This window comes from Boleophthalmus pectinirostris, unplaced genomic scaffold (assembly GCF_026225935.1).
Source record: "Boleophthalmus pectinirostris isolate CB_2022bp ecotype Guang Dong unplaced genomic scaffold, ASM2622593v1 HiC_scaffold_16, whole genome shotgun sequence".
NCBI classification, from domain to species: domain Eukaryota; kingdom Metazoa; phylum Chordata; class Actinopteri; order Gobiiformes; family Gobiidae; genus Boleophthalmus; species Boleophthalmus pectinirostris.
Window position 1 is genome coordinate 19,559,308 of NW_026571095.1, and position 22,942 is coordinate 19,582,249.

The following is a 22,942-nucleotide window of genomic DNA, read 5'->3' on the forward strand; positions in this document are numbered from 1 at the left end:
CTGCACAGATGACCCTGGCATCGTTCCAGTCCATAATGTGGTTTTGTCTCTTGCAGTGGTCGAATATGGCTGATTTCAGATTTTCCTGCTCTGCTTGTTCTTTTATTACTCTTGTTTGTCTGTTTGCCATTTCATTTCCATACACTTTGTGATGTTCTTTTTTATGTGTTCCAAATGGTGTTCCTGTTTCCCCCAGATATATGGAACTTCCCACTAAAATACATTTCTTTCACCTCAGATAAAGAGCATTTAGATTATCAAACATGTTTCTCAGTTCTCTGTTTAAGTATAAGCGGCCATGTTTGCTTTGAACAAACAGACCATGTGTTCCTCTGCCTGGTATATATCATTCCAGATTCTGGCCCCATATTATAGTCTTTGTAGGGTATTATAAGAACTGCAAGCCCAGCTTGGCTTACCAGGGTCTGCACCATATAAAAATCACTGATCTATTCGTAACATATCACATTTAACAAGTACGTAAAATGCTTGCTTCACACATTTGTATGTATTGAAATCATATTATTATATATTTATTAACATGACAGCAACAGTTCATATATAATTGATACACTGTAGTCCTAAGTGAACAAATCCACAATGCCAATAGACAGTCTAATTTATTATTATTGAAAGTAACAAAGCAGTCTGGAGCTTCTATATTATGTATGTGCTACGTTTCGCCATATAGCGCAGTGGTAACTAGGCCGATTTATAGCTACAGTTTTTAAACATTGAATAAATGCTTATATACGGCTTATAAATGTTTAACAGTGGCATTTATGTAAAGTGATGCTGCCTTCCTTTACTGCCTTACATTTAATAAATGTTATGTGCAAGAATCAGGGACCTGTCAATATGAAGAATGCACAATGCTCTTTACAGTGCCTATAGAAAAATGCACAGGCCGAGGCCAGTGAGGAAATGGTGCTATTCTGTTCATGAAAAGGTTCATCTGTGTAAACACATTTGAGACTATTTTATATTTTATAGATTTTTCTTCTAAAATATATTTTCAGCATTTACAACCAACCAATCCAATTATAACTTTAATATTTTAACTGTATGTTATTTTAAAACTACGGTTATATTTGAAATGTCTGTTTTGTCCAACTCTAAAGCATCGATTATTTCCAATTAAGTAATAATTAAGTCTAAAATATAGATAATACAATATGTGATATACTGAGCATTTTAGTTGCTTCCAGAATCTTCATAAGTTTTAGAGATGCAATGAATGACCTCTGCGTTTATCAATTTAAACCAATCTGAAAGTTTTTTGAGTAAATTAATTTTGGTACAAATCAATTAAAGTCTGCAGTAAAAAAAATATACCAAAAAGATTACTTGAATTGTAATATTCTGAGAAGTGTGTTGGTAAAACTCAGGATACTAAAGCTGCCCTTTGAGAATCTGGATGTAAAATGTCACCACATCATCGCTTTAGCCTGATACAAATGAGCAGGAAAATGTATGCCAATTAACTACATTTCTGAATTATGGCCAAAAACCTGTGTTAACCTTTGGACCAGCCTTTGCTAATCAAGTCGTTTAACGTGGACATGGAGCCAGACTTAATGAAATGGCCTCTGGGAAGTATTTCTGGAGCTGTGGAAGGTCACACTCACCCTGAAGTTAAGCCTAAGTTCACACAAGTTGAGCTGCACTTTAAGTAGTTTGACGCAGCAACTGGTGACCTGAAAGTCTAAGCTTTTAACACAAAGCTATAGTGGAATTTGTGTCTCCAGGGTTTCCATGTTGGCAAAAAATAAAAGGGAAAGGGAAACATCATATTAATGACTATACTAACTTTACTGAACAGAGCTGCTGCATGAGAAATGAGGCAGTTGATATTTTATAAACAAAAACAAAACTAAAACTAACTAAATATAAGTCTCATCGCTTACATTTAGTAATAACAGTAATTACCCTCAACAGTCCCACTGCAAAAACTATACCTTAATTACTACACCTTGCACATTAAGAAAAAAAAAATCATCAAACAAATACTTAATTAAGAGTGTTTCAGACTTAATACTCAATTAATACCTTATACTTACCTGGAGTTCACACATATTTATCACACAATCCCTGCATATTTAGACTGAGTTCTTCTCTCAAACAGAAAACAGATGCAGATAGACTAAATAAACCAGGATTAGTCAAACATGTGTGTGTGAATGAACCAAAACAAAACCCCAGGTATGTTTTGAGGAGGTAACAACATTATCAGGAGGCTAAAAGCTCACAAGAGTCAGTTTTGTGAAATATAGAACCTTTAAATAAGTCGTCACTATTCCTGAATCACTTTAAATTATGATCATCTTGCTTCATGCTTTATAAACTGTTACTATACACTTGAAATAAAGCAGAAGTTGATTTTTTGGGGGGGGGTTTAGTTCATGCCAAAGTGTGAAAAGTGTTTATATTGGAGAAAGATGAAGTTGCACATCTGTCAGTGCATCTGACAGTTCCATTGGCTTTTATAGAGCCTGGTGAACTTGTCAGTGGTTGACTTCCAATATGTTTGGGATGTTGCAATACACTCCCAGACAGAGTGATATTGTAGCAGAAGTTGTGAGCATATTTCCCAACATGCACATCAGCGCAGCTACTGGTGGTCCCCTGAGAGGCAGACAAAATGTAAATGCAGAGACACAATCTCTTTGACCAGAGCTGGGAGGGGTTACAGCGAGAGGATCCACACTGACTGACTAATACTGTGGCATCCCTGCTGTCAGAACTAACTCTAATACTACTGTAATTCTGCTGTTGGGGCTATGACTCTGTGGTCTATATATAAAGTGACAAGTTTCAAGATATTTTGAATAGCAAGATTTTATACTTATGGTACCTAAAACTGACTCATAACTCTTAAATATACAGTACACTGTTCCAAAAGAAAAACAATTAAACAATGCAAATTCTAAGGATGACATAGGGAGAATTCAGATCAGTTAAGTCCAATTGTACATACTTAGTTGGTTCTCAATACTGCCAAATTTCTGCACTGAAATGATTAGCTTTCTTCTAATGTATTGGGACTATTGTAATGGATATTGTAATGGCTAATGTGAAATGGATATTATCATGGATATGACAAAAACAAATCAAATGCTGCAGCATAATCTTTCAAACAAAGGTAAAGAGATATTTCTGACTTTTGTGTTTCATTTTAGATCCAATTTTAACAGTATTGCAGTCTGAATGACATATGACCGGGTCCCAGATTGAGCTCCAATGGTAAAAACCTTTGAATACAAGAAATTTGTTGAAAAAAAAATGTGGCAAAAAGCTTTTGTAACCATCCAAAATCTTTCGAAAGCATTATAAAAAAAAATACTCAAGAGAACACCTGTGTAAATCTACAGTCTCCAAAAAGCACAATCATTCTTGGTTTTGTCAAAGTAAAAGATCACAATGGACATAATGCCTTCAAAACCGCAGTGGAAACAAACTGTGCCTTTCATACCGGCCTCTTTTGTACCTGTGCTTTTGTCAGACCTACACAATAAGCCTCATTGGTGGAAATGGGAAAAACTGTGAGAAGAAACAGCCTTACCGTACATCCACAGCGTCCTCCATGACCGTCATATCAGTCTTACACTTGGCCGAAGGGTTGATGGCGAGTTCGGCCGGAGGGATCACAAAGCTTTTACTCAGCGGTAGCCACATGCCCTCTCCCAGTGTGTATGTGAATCTAGACAAAGCAATACAAAAAACTGTTAGTGTATTCACAAAGACATTTTAGGATGCAGGTCTTTCAGAGTGCCTTTATCCATGAGTTTGAGAGCTGAAAATGAGGATAATTACAATAGCAATTCTGAATTCACAAAGCAAAATCTTTTTTATTACTTATTATTTTTCTTTATATTTTTCTTTTTTTTAATTTTATTTTATTCAATTGTGCCTTAAAAGGGAAAATGAAACTAATGAATAATTTCTGTTTGCTGATCTCCCTCGTATAGTTAGTTCTTTGCAGATTAATAATAAGAACTTTGATGTGAACAACGCCTTTAAAGACACCCAAGTAGTGTTCTAATAACATTTTTTGGGATCTGATCCGATACTTGTACTTGGAGTACTCACCGATATCGATATCAGTTTGATACTGCATAGCGTATAGCTACTCAATTTTGTTACAATACAAGAGCGAAAAAGAAATATTCTAAAAGGCTATTTTTTATGAAAACCTGCAAGAATAAATTCCATTTTGAGGAATAAAGTATTGAGTGAAATGTATTGCTGTAGTACTGATTTAAGTACTTTTGCTTTTCTACTTTGTCACTTTCTGTCACAGAAGCTTTAATAGATCCATGCACAGAGTGCATAAAACCAACAGTGAGGCCTGTAAAAAGATGCTTATCCTCAGAGCACATGGCTAATTTTGCAGTGTAAACAAAATCCGAGTTGTCGCTGTTGTCTGCCTCTGCTCTCGGTAGCTGTAGTTATTTTACCAAGCTCAGTGTACACACCATATGGTCCACACCAAAAGCTAAATGGATCTAAGAAGTAACTATTATTCTGTGTTACTGCGTGATTTAAGCGTCCACAGAGTCTACAGTCTGCATTTAACCTGTTCAGAGTGTTAGCAGTAGCATTAGCCACAGACGTCAACAACAGCTACTCGCATCTACAGGTCTCATTCAGGAAAATACAGAGTGGTATCAGCTCGGTGATTTGGTCTGAGAACTCGCCGATACCGATACCTGAAAAAATGTTTAGAGCTTTTGCCGATACCAGTATCGGCATCAGAACAGCCCTACACCCAATGTACTTAGCGTGATCCTAAAAGGTAGCCATGCTGCTTTGCATTGTATTTAACTTTGGCCCTTCAGTCCCACATTTGAATTTCTACAGTGAATAGTGAGAAAGTGGAGTTGTGTAAGGTTAAAATAAGCAACAAATAAGCAGTTTTTAAACCTGCCATTTTGAAAGCGACACCCTTATATTTCACGAACAAAGCCGAAAGTCTTTTCTTACACTGCCAAAAAACTCCGAAACACATTCTGGGAGGCAGAGCAGGCGCTTGCTGATATTCAGGCTCTGTTTCCAACAAGGCTGCTGAGCCAAATACAAAGCTGCTGAGTGAAACATTTATGTTGTAATGCATGGAGACCCACATAGAGGACAAAACTTCAGCTCCTGGACAGAATAGAAAGCCAGAGCTTTTATGGCTACAGGGTTACAATGAGCCCCGGAATCAAAGGGCCTGCTCACATATTAACTCTGCACAGCTATACTTTTATCTACTTTCTAAAACTTCACCAGTACAGGTCAGTCAGTATGGAAAATGTCCACTCCAAATGTTTCTTGGCTATTTTGAAAGTCTCAGGCCCTCAAGTCTATCTGGTGCTCTTCGAAATGTTCAAGAATGAATCTGAAAAAGTTAAATGTGCACTTAATCACAGAAAGAAAATAAATAGTATTTATTTAAATTTACACCATTGTAATAAAGTACTATTAATAATCCCCCTTGGCAAATGAATGAATATTATAATATAGCTTTTCTGTCAAAGCAACTCTGATTAGCTATTTTTGAACTCCCAGCCTCTGTGTGTATATAATAAAATCATGCAAGACCATTTACAGTCTACAAATAGCTCCAATCACACACCATTTTGGACTTGAAACCCTCCTCTGGTTCCATAGTGCTCTCCAGTACCACTCTGATGTATGTGTCCCCTTTACCTGACACTTCATCAAGGCCTCGTCCCCCACCGTGTCAAGCCAACGCCGCCAATTTCTCAAAGAGGAATGTTTTTAGCGCTTGAATGATTCTGAATAATGGCGTCAACTTGGCTGGAGGTTATTTATTTTACCTTTCAGCAATGTTATTCTTTTTGCATAACTCTTTCTCTGAGCAGAAGGACACCGTGTGCTAATGGACGCAATGCATACCAAATGAGAAGCTGTGATAGGAAAGGGGCCAGTTGCAGATCCTCCCCGGAGAGAAAAGGCAGTAATAAATCTGTAAACAGCAGATGTCTGGAACCAGAGCTTTAAAACTATTCTTCAGATTTGTTAGTCCGATATCATCCATAAACACAATAAGTGTAGAATGCTTATGCTACATAACCTCCATGAATATTCACAAAGGATTCATTAGAGTTGGAAAATTATGTATATATGCAGATTGTACTGGTAGCATTGAATACATAGGAAAACTTGTTGATTAAGCTGTTTTTATTTAGGCATATCATAGCCCAATTTGCTTGCAATAACATGCTTTGTTAGGATAATGGAGAAGAAGTAACAAAATATACAGTTGATAAGAATTTAAGACATTAATTGCAATTGTTAAAAATAAGTGTACATCTGCAAAAAAATAAAATAAATAATAATAATAATAATAACTAAAAATGTGGAAGATTAAAACCGAAGGAACAAGATTTCCATGGAAACAAGCAGAAGGTCAGGACACAATTTTCTAGTTTTTTCAGTGCAATAAAAATGTCCAGAAAGCTTCCAAATAGCATTTACGCTATAAGAGATAGGTAAACTAGTTAAAGGCCATGTACTTTATTTTTTTCCATACACCGTATTTTTTGGACTATAAGGCACACTTTTTTTCATGTTTTTGGTGGTCCTGTGACTTATACTCTGGTGCGACTTATATATTAAAATTTTTACACTGACAGGTGCGAGAGAGAGGGCGCTCGAGGCTGTACCACTGTCTCTTCACCCTCCACTGTGCATGTCGGCTGCAGAAGAAAGAGAAAGAGCCGCTGTCCTGATTGGTATCATGTCAGTCGATCGCACAGTTACTGCTTTACCACTGAAAATGTGAAATTTAAAGAAAAATAAACCATCCTGTTAGGATTCAGAAAAGCCAAAATAATTTTAACTGAAACTGATGACGACAGCCACACAGAAGAGGAAGCGGCGCTCCATTTACCTCCGGAGGTCGCGGAGTTGCTCAGAAGTGACACTGAGGATGAAGAATTCACTGGATTTAGGTGATTTGGAGTGAGATGGAGAGTTTGGTAAACTTGTTCTGTTCTGTTTATGCTATAGTTATCTGAAGAACATGTTACCTGTTGTTCTCTGTTCTATTGTCATTACTATAACTTGCATTTCAAGATAAAATGTCGGTTCCTGGTTTCTGATTTTATAAAATAAATTTCCATGAAAAAGTGCGACTTATAATCCGGTATGACTTATATATGTTTTTTTTCTTCTTCATTGCGCACTTTTTGGCTGATGCAACTTAGACTACAGAGCGATTTATAGTCCGAAAAATACGGTATGTGAAGGGAAAAAAATCTTGCATCAAATTATAGAACATTTCATTGTTTGATAATCAGGAAGCGTGTGGTAGCCTACAAATTGTTTTTAGTTTTACTCCGCTCTGGTCAATGAGAGTTATGAAAAACGCTCATCAAACTCATCGCAGTGAATAATTATGGTGCTTGTAATGCACGAGTGAAGTGAGGAATAACTTTGATTCTGTTTTCCACATTTTAATCAGGTGCAGTGTCTTTTACAGTAACATAAAACCGCATGTGTGTATTAAAGCTGAAGAAGAGGTGTGACCAACTGCTGTCATGAAGTAAGCTGTCATATAAAATGCATGCTCTACTTAAATGACATCTTCCTTCACACTTGCTATTACCACTTCTTCAAATACAATGTCCATTTCTAATAACTTATCTCCCTCTAATGAGAATATGCAGTGAATTGTTGATACTCCCTTAGATACTGCGTGACGTATTCGGCCGAGAGTGGGACAAATTAGCGGCCACTTAACGAGCCCTGCGCTATAATGGACATCAGGGGAACGTTGTGTTAGCGTATGACTTATCTAGTGCAGCCCAAAGAGAAAGTGGAGGTGGAAAACAGTAAGAGATCCCGGGAGACGGCAGTTGTTGGGAGGAAAAACATGTCTGCGGTCCTCTGAGATGCTACGCTAAGGCTAAAGCTGCTTCTGAGCGCTGACTCTGAGCATTTATCTGCATGCACCCTGGAGGATCCCGTATACATCCTCCCCTTTGGTTCATTATAATCTCCCTGTGATTCTAATTGGCTCGTTTGCTTCTGTGTTTAATGGTAATATCCGCTAAAGTAAACAACAAGGCATGCGGGTAAGCTTTAAAGCATTACTGGTGTTCAAGCTGGATCACAAAAAGGGCTGTAGGGGTAAAAATTTGAAGTGGTATTACCAGATTTATCATGTTGTCAACAATCGGATGATGGCTCCGGCAATTTGGTGAATTTGTTTTTCACAACTCTGTACCCTCATTTCAATCTCTAATCTGGATTTTTCAATAGTCCATGGGCTGAAAAAAATCTTTAGGACACAAAATTGACTTTTAAAACTTTTAAAAACATTTCTGTTATGAACTTTTCAGAGTTGTATTGTTAGTTATCTATGCATGCTTGAGTAATGCACCTATACAGCCCACAGCCCTATACTTGTTTGCAATTATTTCAAAAACTTCCACTTTGCCAATAGGTTTAGAAAAAGTTACATATCCTTTTTGTAAAAAATAAAACACCATAAATGAAAAAAACTTCAGTAGGAAAAAGTCTGTTCTGTTCAGAAGTTTTGAACAGGCCGTCAATGCATCTATTTCTATCATAACATTGTTTAAGCACACTATTACAGTATTGCATTTACAATAAACAAAATGTATAGCCCAGTGATACTCACCATTTATTTATTTTTTTCACAAGAGCCACTTTGGAAGAGCAAAATCAAGAGGAGAGACACTTATACCCAACATACGCCAACATACCAAGTCACCTTTGCAAATGTGCATTTCTACATATAAATTGGACAATCCACAAAAAAGAAACACAGTCAATACATTTTCAATTAAAACTATATTTACCTTAATACTGAGATGAGCGGGAGCTGCAAGCATAGCCTTCACTTTCTTCATGTTTAGTAATGTTTTTATATTAAAATTATCATCATTGTTATTATTATTATTACTAATCTGCATACATAAACTCAATTTTACAACATATAAACCATAACCATTATAGAGCCACATCAACCCGTTTGACATTATAATGTGTTTGTTGCAGCTTTGCGCACATTTTCTTATGTTTTACAGAAATGAAATTTAAAACCACATGACTAATTTGCATAAACTGTAAACCTGGAGAAAAAAAAAAAAAAAAAAAAAAAAAAGCTCTTTCCTTGTGCGCTGATGCAGTTTAGCTTCTGCTGGACTAAAGGACACGACTCAGTGAAATATGAGTGTTCTCTCTGTGACAAGGGATGTTGATGATGATGATGGTGAGTCTGTTCTGTGTGTATGTCGCGTTAGAGATAATTCATGTTTTCAGAGATCAGACGTGTGCAGGTTTAGCGCAGCTCTTTATTTAACAGTCATTTCACTCACTTTATTTAGATGATGTTAATCAAGAGCCGGTACAATATTTTCAAATATTTTTTTGCGGTCGGAGTTGTGGGTGGGTTAGTTGAAAACGTCGGTCAGGTCATTTAGATCCGCGGATCACTGGCTGCTGGTGTCACGGCGCCCTCTTTAGGAAACACCATTAATTAAGCCTTGATGTATACTTAGTGTAATGCAGATGTTTGTGTTGCAAAGTTCATTAAATGTTTATCTAGCACATCTGAAAAAATATATTGGCTGTGTTACTATATTTGGTATAAGCTGCATGTGGCTCGCGAGCCGCACAATGAGTATCCCTGGTCTAGCCTAATTATGACCTACAACATGTGATAGTCTTTTACTAGAGATAAACATGCTGTATTTAAAAAAAAAATAAAAAATGGACCCTGTATTTTCAGTATCAACAATAAATGCAAATCCAAAAGCTTTTCACTTTGATAAAACATTTAAAAACTTGTCCAGGCAGAAGGACATTTGACTGTGACCTTTTTGTGGCAATGTCAATAATATGGTACCATGTTTTTACTCTGGTTTAAAACCCAAGAGAAAATGGAGAAGTCTAGTCTTAAGCGCTCACTCAAACATTTAGATTGGGATGTGCAGCGGGTGGCAGCAGTCTGAGGACTCAGCACTGCTCAGAATAAGAAAAGCTCTGGTGCCAACAGACACATCCTAACAATAAGTCCACAGTATCAGCAGCTTCCTGATGTTAACTCCCTGCCTGCTGTCTATGTATCAAACTACTGGGGTGCATTTTGGAGACTTCTTTGAGTCTTAAAGACTAAAGAAAGATGACACATTTGCACTGTTACCTTAGCAATTCACAGTCCTCAAAATGGTAATGGTTTAAAGGGCTCATATTACGCTATTTTCTGATCTATGGTATAATGTAATTTCCTTACCACAAACATACGAACAGTGCATATTTAGGCTCTTCTTTCTTCTCTCAAATGGAAAACATTCTACTGTTCCACCTGATGTCATGTGGTAATACAGGAACTGCACCACTGTGTTTTTAAACTCCATACAGCAGGGGTCACCCAACTTTTTTCTCTGGGTACCACATCGCTCCTGACTGTGATGGGGGGGCCTGGCCAGGGTTGGGCAGGACAACGAAGGAACACATGCTGTTGAGCAGCCAGTCCGCCTTTCATCCAATGAATCCTATCTTCTTTCATTTGTCCTCGCAAGTTAGCGTACTCTTTATGGTGGGTTTCATAGTGACGATGCAGATTATATTCACGGTTCCTTACACTAAACAATAAAATAATCAGTTGTCCAATGTTCTTTGAAAACTCTGCACTTTCTGTCAACTTTTCGTACTTTAAAACTAGGCATTTTGCTGTCCTTAACTAAACTACAGTACTCTGCATGATGAAAATTCAGCTGCAAATTCGGCGGCAAATGTTAATACGTCATCTAATTATTAATTAAATATAAATACTTCATATAAATATTTTTAAAAATCAACAAAATGCAAGATGCAGACATTTGCCAAAAAGTAATTTAAAAAATAGACCATGACCACTTTTGAGGATTGCCTCATAGGGCCAATTCAAGTGGTGGGGGGCAAAGGAGCCGGGGTGCCGGTCAAAGGGGCATGGTGGGCTGGAGTCGTCCCGCCGGCCTTAGTTTAATGTCCCAGGCCATACAGCTTCGTTAGAATCATTTGGATACTTTGTTATGAAAGTTGTTGCTGACTAAAGGAAAAAAGTAGTTTGAAGGTTTGAAGGTAAAGATGAAAACAGACAAGTGCACATCAGGTGCAGAAAATACTGAAAGGTGGTAAAATATAAGCAAATAGTTACACATCTGTGCAAAGGTTTTAGACAGGCCTGAGGACATACTGTATGATAAGTTTCAAAAAAGTTCCAAAAGTTCCAAAATAGTTCCAAAAGTTCCAAAATAGTTCCAAAGAGTTTACAAAAGAAACAAAAGAAAATGTGTAAAATTGCTTTTGAAAATATGTTCTTTTCATTCTAATCTAGTTTCATGTTTGATTTTTTCATTTATGTTAAAGCAGACCTATCAGCTTTAACCATGTTATATTTGTTTCCCTTCCTCATTTACAGTCTCAAAGTGATATTTGGAGTGATTCATGCCTGTTTGAGCTATCTTTAATCACTTATTTTTAAGACGCCATATTGCCGATCAACCCCCGCTTCAGCCCCGCTTCATACACCCGCTGCTCTATTCTTCTTCAGCTCTTCCATTTTATTTTCATAATTGGTGATAGACGTAGGATTTGGCAGTGTCTCCTAGGCATTTTGGATGCTAGTGTGAGCTGTAGCTACCCATTGGTGTTGCTGACTCTTTGTTGTGACGTCTGCTCCAATTGGGCATCACAGTTTTATAACATGGATGTCTGCAGACATGTTTCTTATTAAGTTGTTTTACATGAATATTGCAATTTAAAATGTACAAATTATAACATAATGATCCATGGGCGTTGTAGGTTTTAACGATATATAGCAGGCTCAAGCAGCATATGTGTTCTTTTAAAAAAATCATCATATTCTTATATTTCAAAGCTTAAAATGTGGCCTCTTAAATATTATTAACAACAAGGCACCAATTGCAAGAAAAGATTGAAAATTCTTCAATACATTTTGAAACTACAAATAATATATGCATACAAACTCGATATTCAGCTGACGCAGCTCTTATCTATATCTGTAGCAGAATTACAATGAGGATTTTGACTGCACAAACTGTGCAACAGCAGGAGGCAAACCGGAGAAAGTTTGGAGAAGTCACTCTTACCTGAAAATGCGATCAGAGGGCTGTTCTCCCATCACAAGATCAAACCCTCGCTGGAAGATGGTGTAAGGCCAAGGACTGCATGAAAAAGACAGATCAGAGAGAGAGGGAACATAAAACTGTGTTCAATCAAAACTGGAGAAGTGGTAAAACTTTTAGTAGGGCCTGCCCCCTAATCCCTAATCTGAAGACTCAAAATTACAAGGGATATTTTTGCCGTCCAGCTCCACACATCTGCTCCACCCTCAAACCCAAGTCATTAAGAAGGTAGGATGGAAGGTGAACAATGAATGAATGAAGTAAAATAATGTGATGAATGGAATCTGCATTGAAGCACATTTTATCAGCTTCAATACATAAACCACATTTAGTGTCTCATTAAAAAAAGTCACAAAAATTACTATACTGATTTATCATTCAATAAATGACAGATGGAACAATATTTTTTGATGGGGAATTTTTTGTTAATTTTTAACTTCTATGACTCATTACAGATGCAAACTAAGCACTAAAGTGTTTCATTCTGCTGTTTAGTTAATGCAGCTTCTGTTTTTTAACAATATTGCACATATAGAATAGTTTTTGTGATTTAAATCTGTTCTTGGATTATTGTGTCAGTGACATAAACTAGCTTTATTATTATCATTTATGTCTGTCTCTTCCGCAATGTGCTATTGCGACAGGTGTTACAATTATTTACAGTAATATCTGGATTTCTCTTGTTACTTAAAGGTACACAGTGTCCTTCACCTGCATGTTTCTATGGATATGTCATTGCTCTGCCTGGAATGTTCCACTGTATGACATTAAACAGCTCTACCTTACATGTATTCAATTTCAGGTGGTTTTATAGCTCAAAAATACCTAGAAAAACAAGCATTATGACTGTGAGCGGGGTCGTGTCCATGGAAATGGTTTGCTTTGCCCTGAATCTCTATACTTTACTATAGCTCCATGGAGACTGACGAGAGGCAATCCCACTCACAATAAGAACGTATATTTCCCAATGTAAGCAAAACACATAAAACTTATAACTACCCACACCACCAGAAGTTACATATATCCTACCTTAAATCATTTAATAACTAAAACAAGGCATTTTTAATGTTATTATTAAAAGAAGCATACAGCTGAGGCTTTTATTTGTGTGTGCCTTGCCTTGTATCTGCTTACATGTGTGAAATGGCAAAGCATGTCAGTCAGGAGAGAGTGGGAATAGGCCTATACCAAAGGGAGTGTGGTGTGAAAGAGGAGGAGTATGATGGAGATTAATGTAGACCGGCAGCTCAGGGACTGAACAGGCTGCAGAGAGACCAAAAGAATAAAAGAAGAGAGGGAGAGAGGAGGGGGGGAGAGAGGGAGAGAGAGAAAGAAAGGAGTAACAGAAGGATGGATCAGAGGGGACAGAGAGAGAGAGAGAGGGAGGGAGAGAGAGGGAGAGAAAGGATAGAGCGGGGAAGAGTGAGAGAGAAGGTAGAGAGAAAAAGGATTAAGAATGTGAGGGAAGAGAGAGAAAAGAGAAAGGCTGAGGGAAAGGAGAGTAAAAGGCAAGGCAAGGCTTTTTGTATAGCACAATTTGTAAACAAAGTAATTCAAAGTGCTTTACAGAATAAGAAAGACATTAAAAGTCACAATGGAAACAAATCAAAACATAAATAATAATCACAAAATTAGCATTAAAAGAAAAGAGGGCAGAATAAAAACCTTTCAGTCATATGCACAGCTAAACAGAAGTGTTTTGAGCCTGTATTTTAACATTGTCAGAGTAAAGGTCTGTCAACTTAAGGAAGACAGATTTTAGCTGCATTAAAACTGAAACCCCGACTCCCCAGGTTTAGTCCTGATACTGGGCACCAGCAGGAGGCCGGTCCCTGAAGTCTGAGAGAGTGCTCAGGGACCGGCCTCCTGCTGGTGCCCAGTGTCAGGACTAAACATGGGGAGTCAGCGTTTCAATTTTATGCAGTTAAAATCTGGTCAGTCTTCCTGAACACGTGAGACAGGCAGACTCTGTTTAAATCCAGGCTCAAAACGCTTCTATTTAGCTGTGCGTATGACTGAAAGCTTTTCATTCTGCACTCTTCTCTCTCATTTAATGTCTCTCTCTCTTTTTTAATTTTATTATGATTATTTATGTTCTGATTTATTTCCATAGTGAATTTTAATGTCTTTCTTATTCTATAAAGCAGTGTTTCTCAAACTTTATTTCTGGGGCCCATATTTTAAAAGTCACAAACCTTCACAACCCAAGTCAATAGACATTACTCATATGTCACAAAATAAACATGGATTTGACCATTATTAATTTTTTTCATTATTAATGAGGATATTTTATTATTGACTGAATGATCGTATCTCTCTGAACAATTAGTATTACTCAATTTTAAACAACAAAAAACATTAATTGAACCAGCAATAAAAGGATCCATAAGTTGCCATTTGGACATTAAGTGTAGCCCATTTCTGTTTCTTTTCAACATTCACTTGAACAAGCAATACTGGAACAAAATAGTCAATAAAATAATTACAAAATGATTATAACTGATAAAAAACATGTCTTAATATTTCAACATTTTTAATGAAATAGGTGGGTCTATCTGTGTTTTTGTAGCATGTTCTAGTCTGGGGTGCAAGAGGAGAGAGGTGCAGCAGACCAGGCGTATACAGACCTACATGCAGCGCAGCCCAGTCTTTGGGGAAGTCTTTGTTATAAAGCACTTTGAATTACTTTGTTTACGAATTGCACTATACAAATAATATACAAATTGCATTGCCTTGCGAGATGGTTCATATGGCATATGGTACATGTCAGAGATGTACTTGGAAAGAGTTGTACACCCTCTCTTCATGCTTTAAAATCTATTCTCTGAGCCACAGGAAGTCAGTGCAGGATTTATGTACTTGTACTTCCTGGTTTGAATCAGGCCCAAGCAGCAGCATTCTGGATGCACTGCACCTGTCTTAACACTCATTTGGGGAAGCCAGAGAGCACGCTGTTACACTAGTCTAAACTACTGGAGACAAACGCATGGATAAGAGAGTGGATAGATAGAGAAAATGAGTGAGGAGAGAGAAGAGAGCAAGAAAGAGTGAGAGAGTGAAGGAGGAGAGAGGGGGTCCTAGGGGAGAGTGAGAAAGAAAGACCAACACAGACAGAAGTGGAGGAGTGTGAGAGGAGAGAGAAAGTGAGCGACAGAGAGAGAGAGAGAGAAAGGTACAGGGCTGTTCTGAGCAAACTCCTACACAAAGAAGAACATTGAGAAAGAGATGCCACAGGCTGCTTATTAAACATTTAAGTCACCCCGAGATGCCCGTCTGTCATGCACACACTCAGCCACCAGGGGGATTCACACGCAGAAGGGCACTGGTGGGTGGGATGAGAAAAGAAGAGCAACTCAGATGTCTCCAAAAGGTAAATAAAGCATCAAAAATATTCAGAGCGTGTAGAAAGTCTAGCAAGGGATTTGGGAATGAGCAGAAGGCTGGGATTTTCACTACTGTGTCATTCTGTCTGAAGTAAAGGCAACAGATCTTTGTCTCATATAGACTAAATGTAGCTACGCAGTGCTCGAATTTGCAACATGTTTGGGGCAAAATGTCGTAAACTTGACAATATTAAAATACACAAGATACACAATTGTATGTACCACTTGCTGTGATAAGAGAGAAAATCAGATAATTTTATATTAAGGATGGATAAAAAAAACAAACATACTAAATCGAGACTTTGAGCAGCATGTGTACTGAAAGTTATTATGTCAATTAATTTAGATTTTTGTGTTGACAGAAGCTAATTAATTTGGTTGTGATTCACGCTGCCAGTAAGGTATTTTCAGGACTTTGAGTGATGACATTTTTTAGGATGTGAACAAAATAAAAACCAAAATATTCCAAAAATATAAATTTTTAACCGCAACTGACCCATGCATACACCAAACACTGGAGTAGAAAACAAAAATGGATAGGCCTATTTTCACAAAGAAGTGTTTTTTTTTTTTTTTTTTAATCTGTCACCCTGAGAGGTCATCCTGGAGTTTTTGGCACCAGCGGCCGAGAGGGTTAGCCAAATGTCAAGGACTTTTTAACAGGCAGGTGTGAACCCAATTAAGCGGTTATGGGAGTCGCTACAGGGAACAGGCTCCGAAAAAAGCATTTTAGGGCCAGTATATTTCTTGTCCTGGATTGTAATAATTAGAAGAATTTTTATGGTGACTATAAACTTCAGTGAGTGGTTTTATTGCGTGATACTTTTAGTTCTTGTTGATTTCTCTTAACCAAAAAAGCAGAATGTGCAAATGTTCACGGGCCAATGTTGGTTTGAATATGTCCTACAATAAAGCATAAAAGTGCGATCCACTATGTGACTAGATTTATTTTTTATTTACTCTTTAGGTGACAATGTTAACTTGTGCTCAAATATAATTTTAAATGGTAATATACTTTAACTGAATGTTTTCCTATTCTACCCACCAACATCAACCTTATTTTCTAAAGCAGTACTGATAATTGTGAACCCATATTATCCTAATTAACATGTAATTGTCTTAAGTAGTTTTAATTAATAACATACATTGTAAATTTAATCAAATTATTTTGAAGTAGAAAGTGTAGAAATAGAAGTGTATAGACTATACATTAGACTTACCATACAGCAGTTTGCATTCTTATTATTGCTACTAAAACAATTGAGTATTTTGAGCAATATATTCCATCCATCCATTTTCTTCCACTTATTCGGGGCTGGGTCGGGGGCGCAGCAGTCTAAGCAGGGACTCCCAGACTTCCTTCACCCCAGGCATGCCCACCAGCTCCTCCGGGGGGACCCCGAGGCATTCCCAGGCCAGCCCAGAGACATAGTCCCTCCAGCGTGTCCTGGGTCTTCCCCGGGGCCTCCTTCCAGTGGGACATGCCTGGAACACCTCCCGAGGGAGCCCCAAGCCACCTCAGCTGGCTCCTCTTGACATGGAGGAGTAGCGGCTCTACTCAGAGCTCCTCCCGTGTGACTGAGCTCCTCACCCTATCTCTAAGGGAGCGCCAAACCACTCTGCGGAGGAAATTCTTTTCGGCCACTTGTATCCGCATCTTGTTCTTTTGGTCATTACCCAAAGCTTATGACCATAGGTGACAGGGGGGAATGTAGATATTGACAGCTTTGGCTTTCGGCTCATCTCCCTTTTCACCACAAACGGTTTGATACAGCGACCACATCACTGCAGATGCTGCACCGATCCGCCTGTCAGCCTCATGCTCCATCCTCCCCTCGTGAACAAGACTTCGAGATACTTGAACTCCTCCACTAGAACTATATAATAAGTATATACTATGTATATACTATATTGTAAGTATATACAATATATTCCTGTACTTACAATATATTTACATTGTACTTCTCTGCTCTGCCTACTTATGATAACCTTGGTTTCTATGCCTGCACTGACAATTGTGGACCAACTTATACTAACTAAAAGAACCAGTCTCCATGTAGTGAGTTAGCATGACAGACGCACACTTACCCCTGGTTGGGCCCCCACTCGCTGCGTATACACAGGTGCTTGTGCACAGGGTCCCTCATGTATCCGTCCAGACAGAGGCATTCTCCTGCACACACATAAGCATCATTCATTACTGTCGAGTCTTTTTAATTCAATACACAACTCCCCGCGCTCCTCTTCATTGGGCGACCTCCATAAAGAGCCAGTGCAAACACAAGCACTTACAGCCTAATCAGCGCGTATTGATGTGCTGGTTTACAGTTAATGGGATGTTTAAATTATATATGGTCTCAAAAAGCACTTCTGACAACAAGGGGAATATCAGACAGGAACAAGTGAGGTTGCTATACTGTGTGTATTCAGGTACTGTAATAGCCTATTAGGTGAAAAAAAAAAAAGAAATAACTCAAAAAGCAAAAACCTCTGTCAAGGCCCTGTAATGTTAAAATGAAAAAAATGTCATGCAATTTTGGGCAGTGGGAAAGCTTTAAATGTGCGCTATATAACTATGCAACTTGGTGGAGGTCACATTCACTGTAGTCACTATAGTCAAATAAGTATAAAAAGTGTGAATCCATCCTTAGACAACCACAAGGCAAAATAACTTGGAAAACAGGAATGTACAACAAGTGTCTGAAAAATCTGTGTGAATAGGGTGCAGTTCAGTGCCCAAACCTTAAGTGCTATTCTAGCGTGAAGTTTGATTGGATTCAGTAGAGGTAGCTGTGTTTGAATGTTTTTAGTGTTGTCTGACTGGTACTTTTCTGTGGATAACATCGCCTACTTAAATAGAATGTGATTAGATCAGTCATTAAGCTAATGAATAGACACTTGCGCTGCCATTATTTAGAATAGCGGAGCTCATCCAGGCCTGTGCTCTTACCCACATCCACTTATTATCACTGCAGCCTAAGGCAACCATTTGAATCCTGAGCAAATAGGACAACACACTCCCAGAGGAATGGACAATATAATTACACAATCTGCTAAATATGTGCCCACTGCCCTCGTGATAAGGCTTTTAAGTTATAGTAGAAATTTAGACACTTGATGATTTGTAGTTGTGGTACAGTTTTCTTAAATTACACAAAAAAAAAAAAAAAGAAGAGAAGAAGAATCAGTTGGACTTTTTTTCATGGTCTGGGCGGTCCTGTGTGCCAGTATCTGCTACTCCTGTTACTCCTGTACCACTATCACTTTGCCCTCTACTGCGCATGTCTCCTACAGAAAAAGTTGCTGTCCTGCTGCAAATATTGAAATATTCAGCCGAAAATGGTAATCAAGCAGCAGAAAGAAAGTTTGGAGCAAGAGATCAAGAAACTTGTGAGGGACTGGAGAAAGCAGGGCTGGAGAACACAGTTACATGGCAACCGGGCGGGTGTGCCATGCAAATTTCCTGGAAGTCACTGGAGGGATCGACAAAGCCTGGACTTCAGTGACAACCGAAAACATCCTGTCGGGATTCAGAAAGGCTGGAATAATTCTAACTGCCTGTTGTTCTCTATTCTACTGGTATTACTATAACTTATCTTTCAAGATGAAATGTCTGTTTCTGGTCTCTAATTTTATAAAATACATTTCCACCAAAAAGTGTTACTTAAATATGTTTTTTCTTCTTCATTACGCATTTTTTTGACTGGTGAGTCTCATACTCTAGAGCAACTTATAGTCTGAAAAATACGGTAGTCAGTGTGTGATAGACCTTAGAGGAGGGAGTTATTGTTGCAGTCTCACATTGGTTTGGATTTCCCACAAACTCAACAGTGACTATGTTTACAGGTACACCAAAAATCTGCTCATTATCTGATGTAAGATGTAATGTCATGTATACAGATTTAATTAAAGTAATTTGTTTTTTAACATTTGTGCAGCTTTTGACAACAAAATGGAAAAAAGGGGGAAACAAATGAAAAAAAAAAAAAAAAAAAAAAAGAAATAAAATGTGTGATATTTCTGTAAAAGTACCATAGCTGCTAAAAAAATGAAAATTATTATTACTTTTTTTTTTTTTTAAACTGTCAGAATTTACCCAATGAACTACTAGAAAACACACAGTTCTATACCTTAACTATTTTATGGGTTTCCAGCACCCATGGGTTCTCTACGGTAAACACCCGGGCTTTCTTTCTTGTTGACATCCGCTCGATAAGTGAAGTCTGTTAGCTAAAAACAAGCATCAGCTCTTTGTTGTGTTGCTGTCAGCTCCCGGGAGTAATGGGGGCCTTGACTTGGTACAGTTTGATTGATGGGGTTGTACCTTTGGTTTGGGGGGTCACTCAGGGGTAACGTGTACTACATGCTCCACTCATGCTCAGCAGGGGGGAGTGAAGGGCACAGGCTCACCACTGCATGCACCATGCACTGTTAATGCAAAAGGTCATCTGTCAGGACCTGCCAGCCTAAAAGGAATCACTCATCCTACTGCTAATGGAAGTGTGGTAGAGCAATGAATAAAAAAGTTAAACTGTTCTGAAAGAGTCAATATAAATTACAAAATAAGGAGCATAATGAAATCATACAGGGCAAAGGTGCAGTTTCATCTTCTTTGGGGAACATCTTGTAATTAAATGTTCTATATTACGCAAAACTGACTCCTGTGAGCTTTAAGCCATGTTATGATGTTCTTGTCTCATCCAAAACATATCTGTAGTTGTTTTTTTTTTGTTTCCCACATGTTTGAGTAATCCTTTATTATTAATCTGTCTACATCTCCAAAGCTCAAAATGCTCTGTTCCAATTTGTGTAGTTCACAGCTACCTTTTTACCTTTAGCTCAGTAGAGATGAGCATTCCAGGGCTGAAATTATCCAAATGATTCTAGTGAAGTTGTATGGAGTTTAAAAACACGATGGAGCACTTCCTGCATTTCCACATGACATCACAAGGTGGAACAAAATGCTTGAGAAAAGAACTAGTCTAAATATACAGGGTTGGCATGTTAAACATGTGTGAACACTAATAAGATGCCACACAAGTATGTGTGTTAGTTTCAGAGTAGTTTCACTATAGTTAGCTCCTCCCTTCAGGCATATATACAGAAGTATCCAGTAGCATTTTGACCAGAACTGAAAAAGCAGCTTGGATGAACTGCAAAATGTATTCGACCAAATAAACTTTTGTCCAGTTGACAAATTGAATTTCTCCTTTTGCCATGTGTGAATCATTCATGTTTGTGATGAGAAAACATTGTAACATAGATCAAAAAATAGCAAGATAAATGCACCTTTAAGGTACAAAACATACATACTTCACCTACACTCAAATTCTAAAGCTTAGATGGAACCATAACAAAGAAACAACACAGTCTGAGTTGTATCCACATAGTTCTACTTTCTCTCAGTTCTCAGTTGCTTCCTTATGGTTTGCTTCCAACAAACTGCTTCCATAAGTAGCTGTTTTTAACTCCATTGGCCCCTTTAAGATGAATGTACTGATAGTAGAAACATTGACAGTTAAAATACAAACAAAAGTTTTACCTTGGCGTCTTCTGTCCTACGCTTTCTGCATTGAGCAAAACGACGTCTTCTCTTGTATATTCTAAACATGCATTTCTCCTCATCTCCTGCAGTGTGCTGTGAATCGGTCATGGATGCTAAGCCCGTGACTTGATCCTGTAGTTTGAAAGGAAACCACTGAAGCCTGTCCTACCGCCATGTGTGATGTTTTTCAAGCACAAAAGCAGGTTGTTTTTCATACAAACATCACCTGAATGGTATTTGAAAACGCCTCTGTCGCTATCACAGAGCTGCCTCTCCAACAAGCACTCTGCCACTCTGCCAGCATTCACGAGCTGTGGCTCCCAACATAATACCTATTTTGTTAAATGTGTCCTAAAAGAGCTGAGATGTTTGACATGGGCCAATTTTGCATCTGAATGACAGACTCAAATGTGTCTGGGAGAAGGATGGAGCAGCTGCCATTTGACAAGCAATCTAGATGGAGTTTTGGGAAATGGGGAATCGGTTGAAATTGACAGTTTTTTGTTGTGAATTCTGGATCGAGAACTTTTTCTTCTTTTTAAGAATTCAGTGCCAATAATAGCCATAATGTTTGGTTGCTTTTAATAACTGTGAAACAAAAAAAAAATACACATATACTATAATTATGATGACGACCAAGTTGGCGTAAATTCACCTCTGCCATCATTTTTCTATTTTACGAGAATCTAGCCCTCCGGTTTGATGAGCACCTGTGTGCGTAAGTTTTTTGATCCAGTGTAGCGCTCCAATTTTGTTATTTCCATATAATATAATTGTTTGGACGGATTGACAAACTGATCCGTAAAGCTGGTCACGTGATTGGCTGTGAGCTGGAGACATTTCTCACAGTGAGGGACAAACTGCTCTCCATCAAAGACACTCCTGCTCAACCACTGCACCAGACTATAGAGTAAAAGAGGAGATAATACTCCCTACAGCTGTACAAAAACTCACCCACTGCATCAGACTACAGAGGGACAGAGGAGCTCATTCTTCAAAAGGCTCCTACAGCTCCGCTCATACAGTGAGAGATGTGGGACTACATTCATACCATACTCCATAAAGATTTATAATAACTCATCTTTAGGTAATAAATAATACTCCCAACAACTCCCTAGAACTGTCCAACAACTCACTCTTATGTGACCCTATGTCCATTTCATATTTGCATTATTTCCTCCTTACCACATCTTGTATATAGCTGAGAGATATATTTGTATTACCATATTTTTCGGACTATATGTCGCACTTTTTTCATGGTTTGGGTGGTCCTGCGACTTATACTCCGGTGCAACTTGTATATTAACATTTTCACACTGACAGCCACAAGAGGGCGCTCCAGGCTTGTGTGTCAGTATCTGCTTCTCCTATTACCACCATAGACTTCGCCCTTTACTGCGCATGCATGAATCCTGCAGAAAAAGTCGCTGTCCTGCTGCAAGTAGTGAAATTCAGCCGAAAACAATAATTGATCAAGAAAGCCTGGACTTCAGTGACAACCAAAAGCATCCTGTTGAGATTCAGAAAGGCTGAAATAATTCTAACTGGAACTGATGCTGAGTTTGATGACAGCTACGCAGAAGAGAAAGTGGTGCTCCGTTTACCTCCGGAGGTCTCAGAGTTGCTCACGGAGGACTAAGAATTCAAAGGGTGATTTGGAGTGAGATCGAGAGTTTGGTAAAATGTTAACATACTAGATGCCTATTCAGCCTGTTGTTCTCTATTCTATTGTTATTACTACAACTTGCCTTTCAAGATGAAATGTCGCTTCCTGGTCTCTTTTGTAAAATAAATTTCCCCCAAAAAGTGCAACTTATAGTCCGGTGAGACTTTTTTGCTTCTCACTT

The 22,942-nt window shown here is 38.1% G+C and overlaps 1 protein-coding gene across 1 annotated transcript in view; it reads right to left on the reverse strand.

Moving 5' to 3' along the window:
• Window positions 1-22,942, reverse strand: part of astn1 (astrotactin 1) — a 362,355-nt gene that overhangs the window by 239,226 nt on the left and 100,187 nt on the right. The window contains exons 9-11 of the mRNA XM_020936068.2: window positions 17,639-17,723; window positions 12,132-12,206; window positions 3,563-3,700 (exon numbers count right to left, since the gene is read on the reverse strand). Coding sequence (XP_020791727.2) covers window positions 3,563-3,700; window positions 12,132-12,206; window positions 17,639-17,723 — 298 coding nt within the window. The remainder of the gene's footprint in view (window positions 1-3,562; window positions 3,701-12,131; window positions 12,207-17,638; window positions 17,724-22,942) is intronic.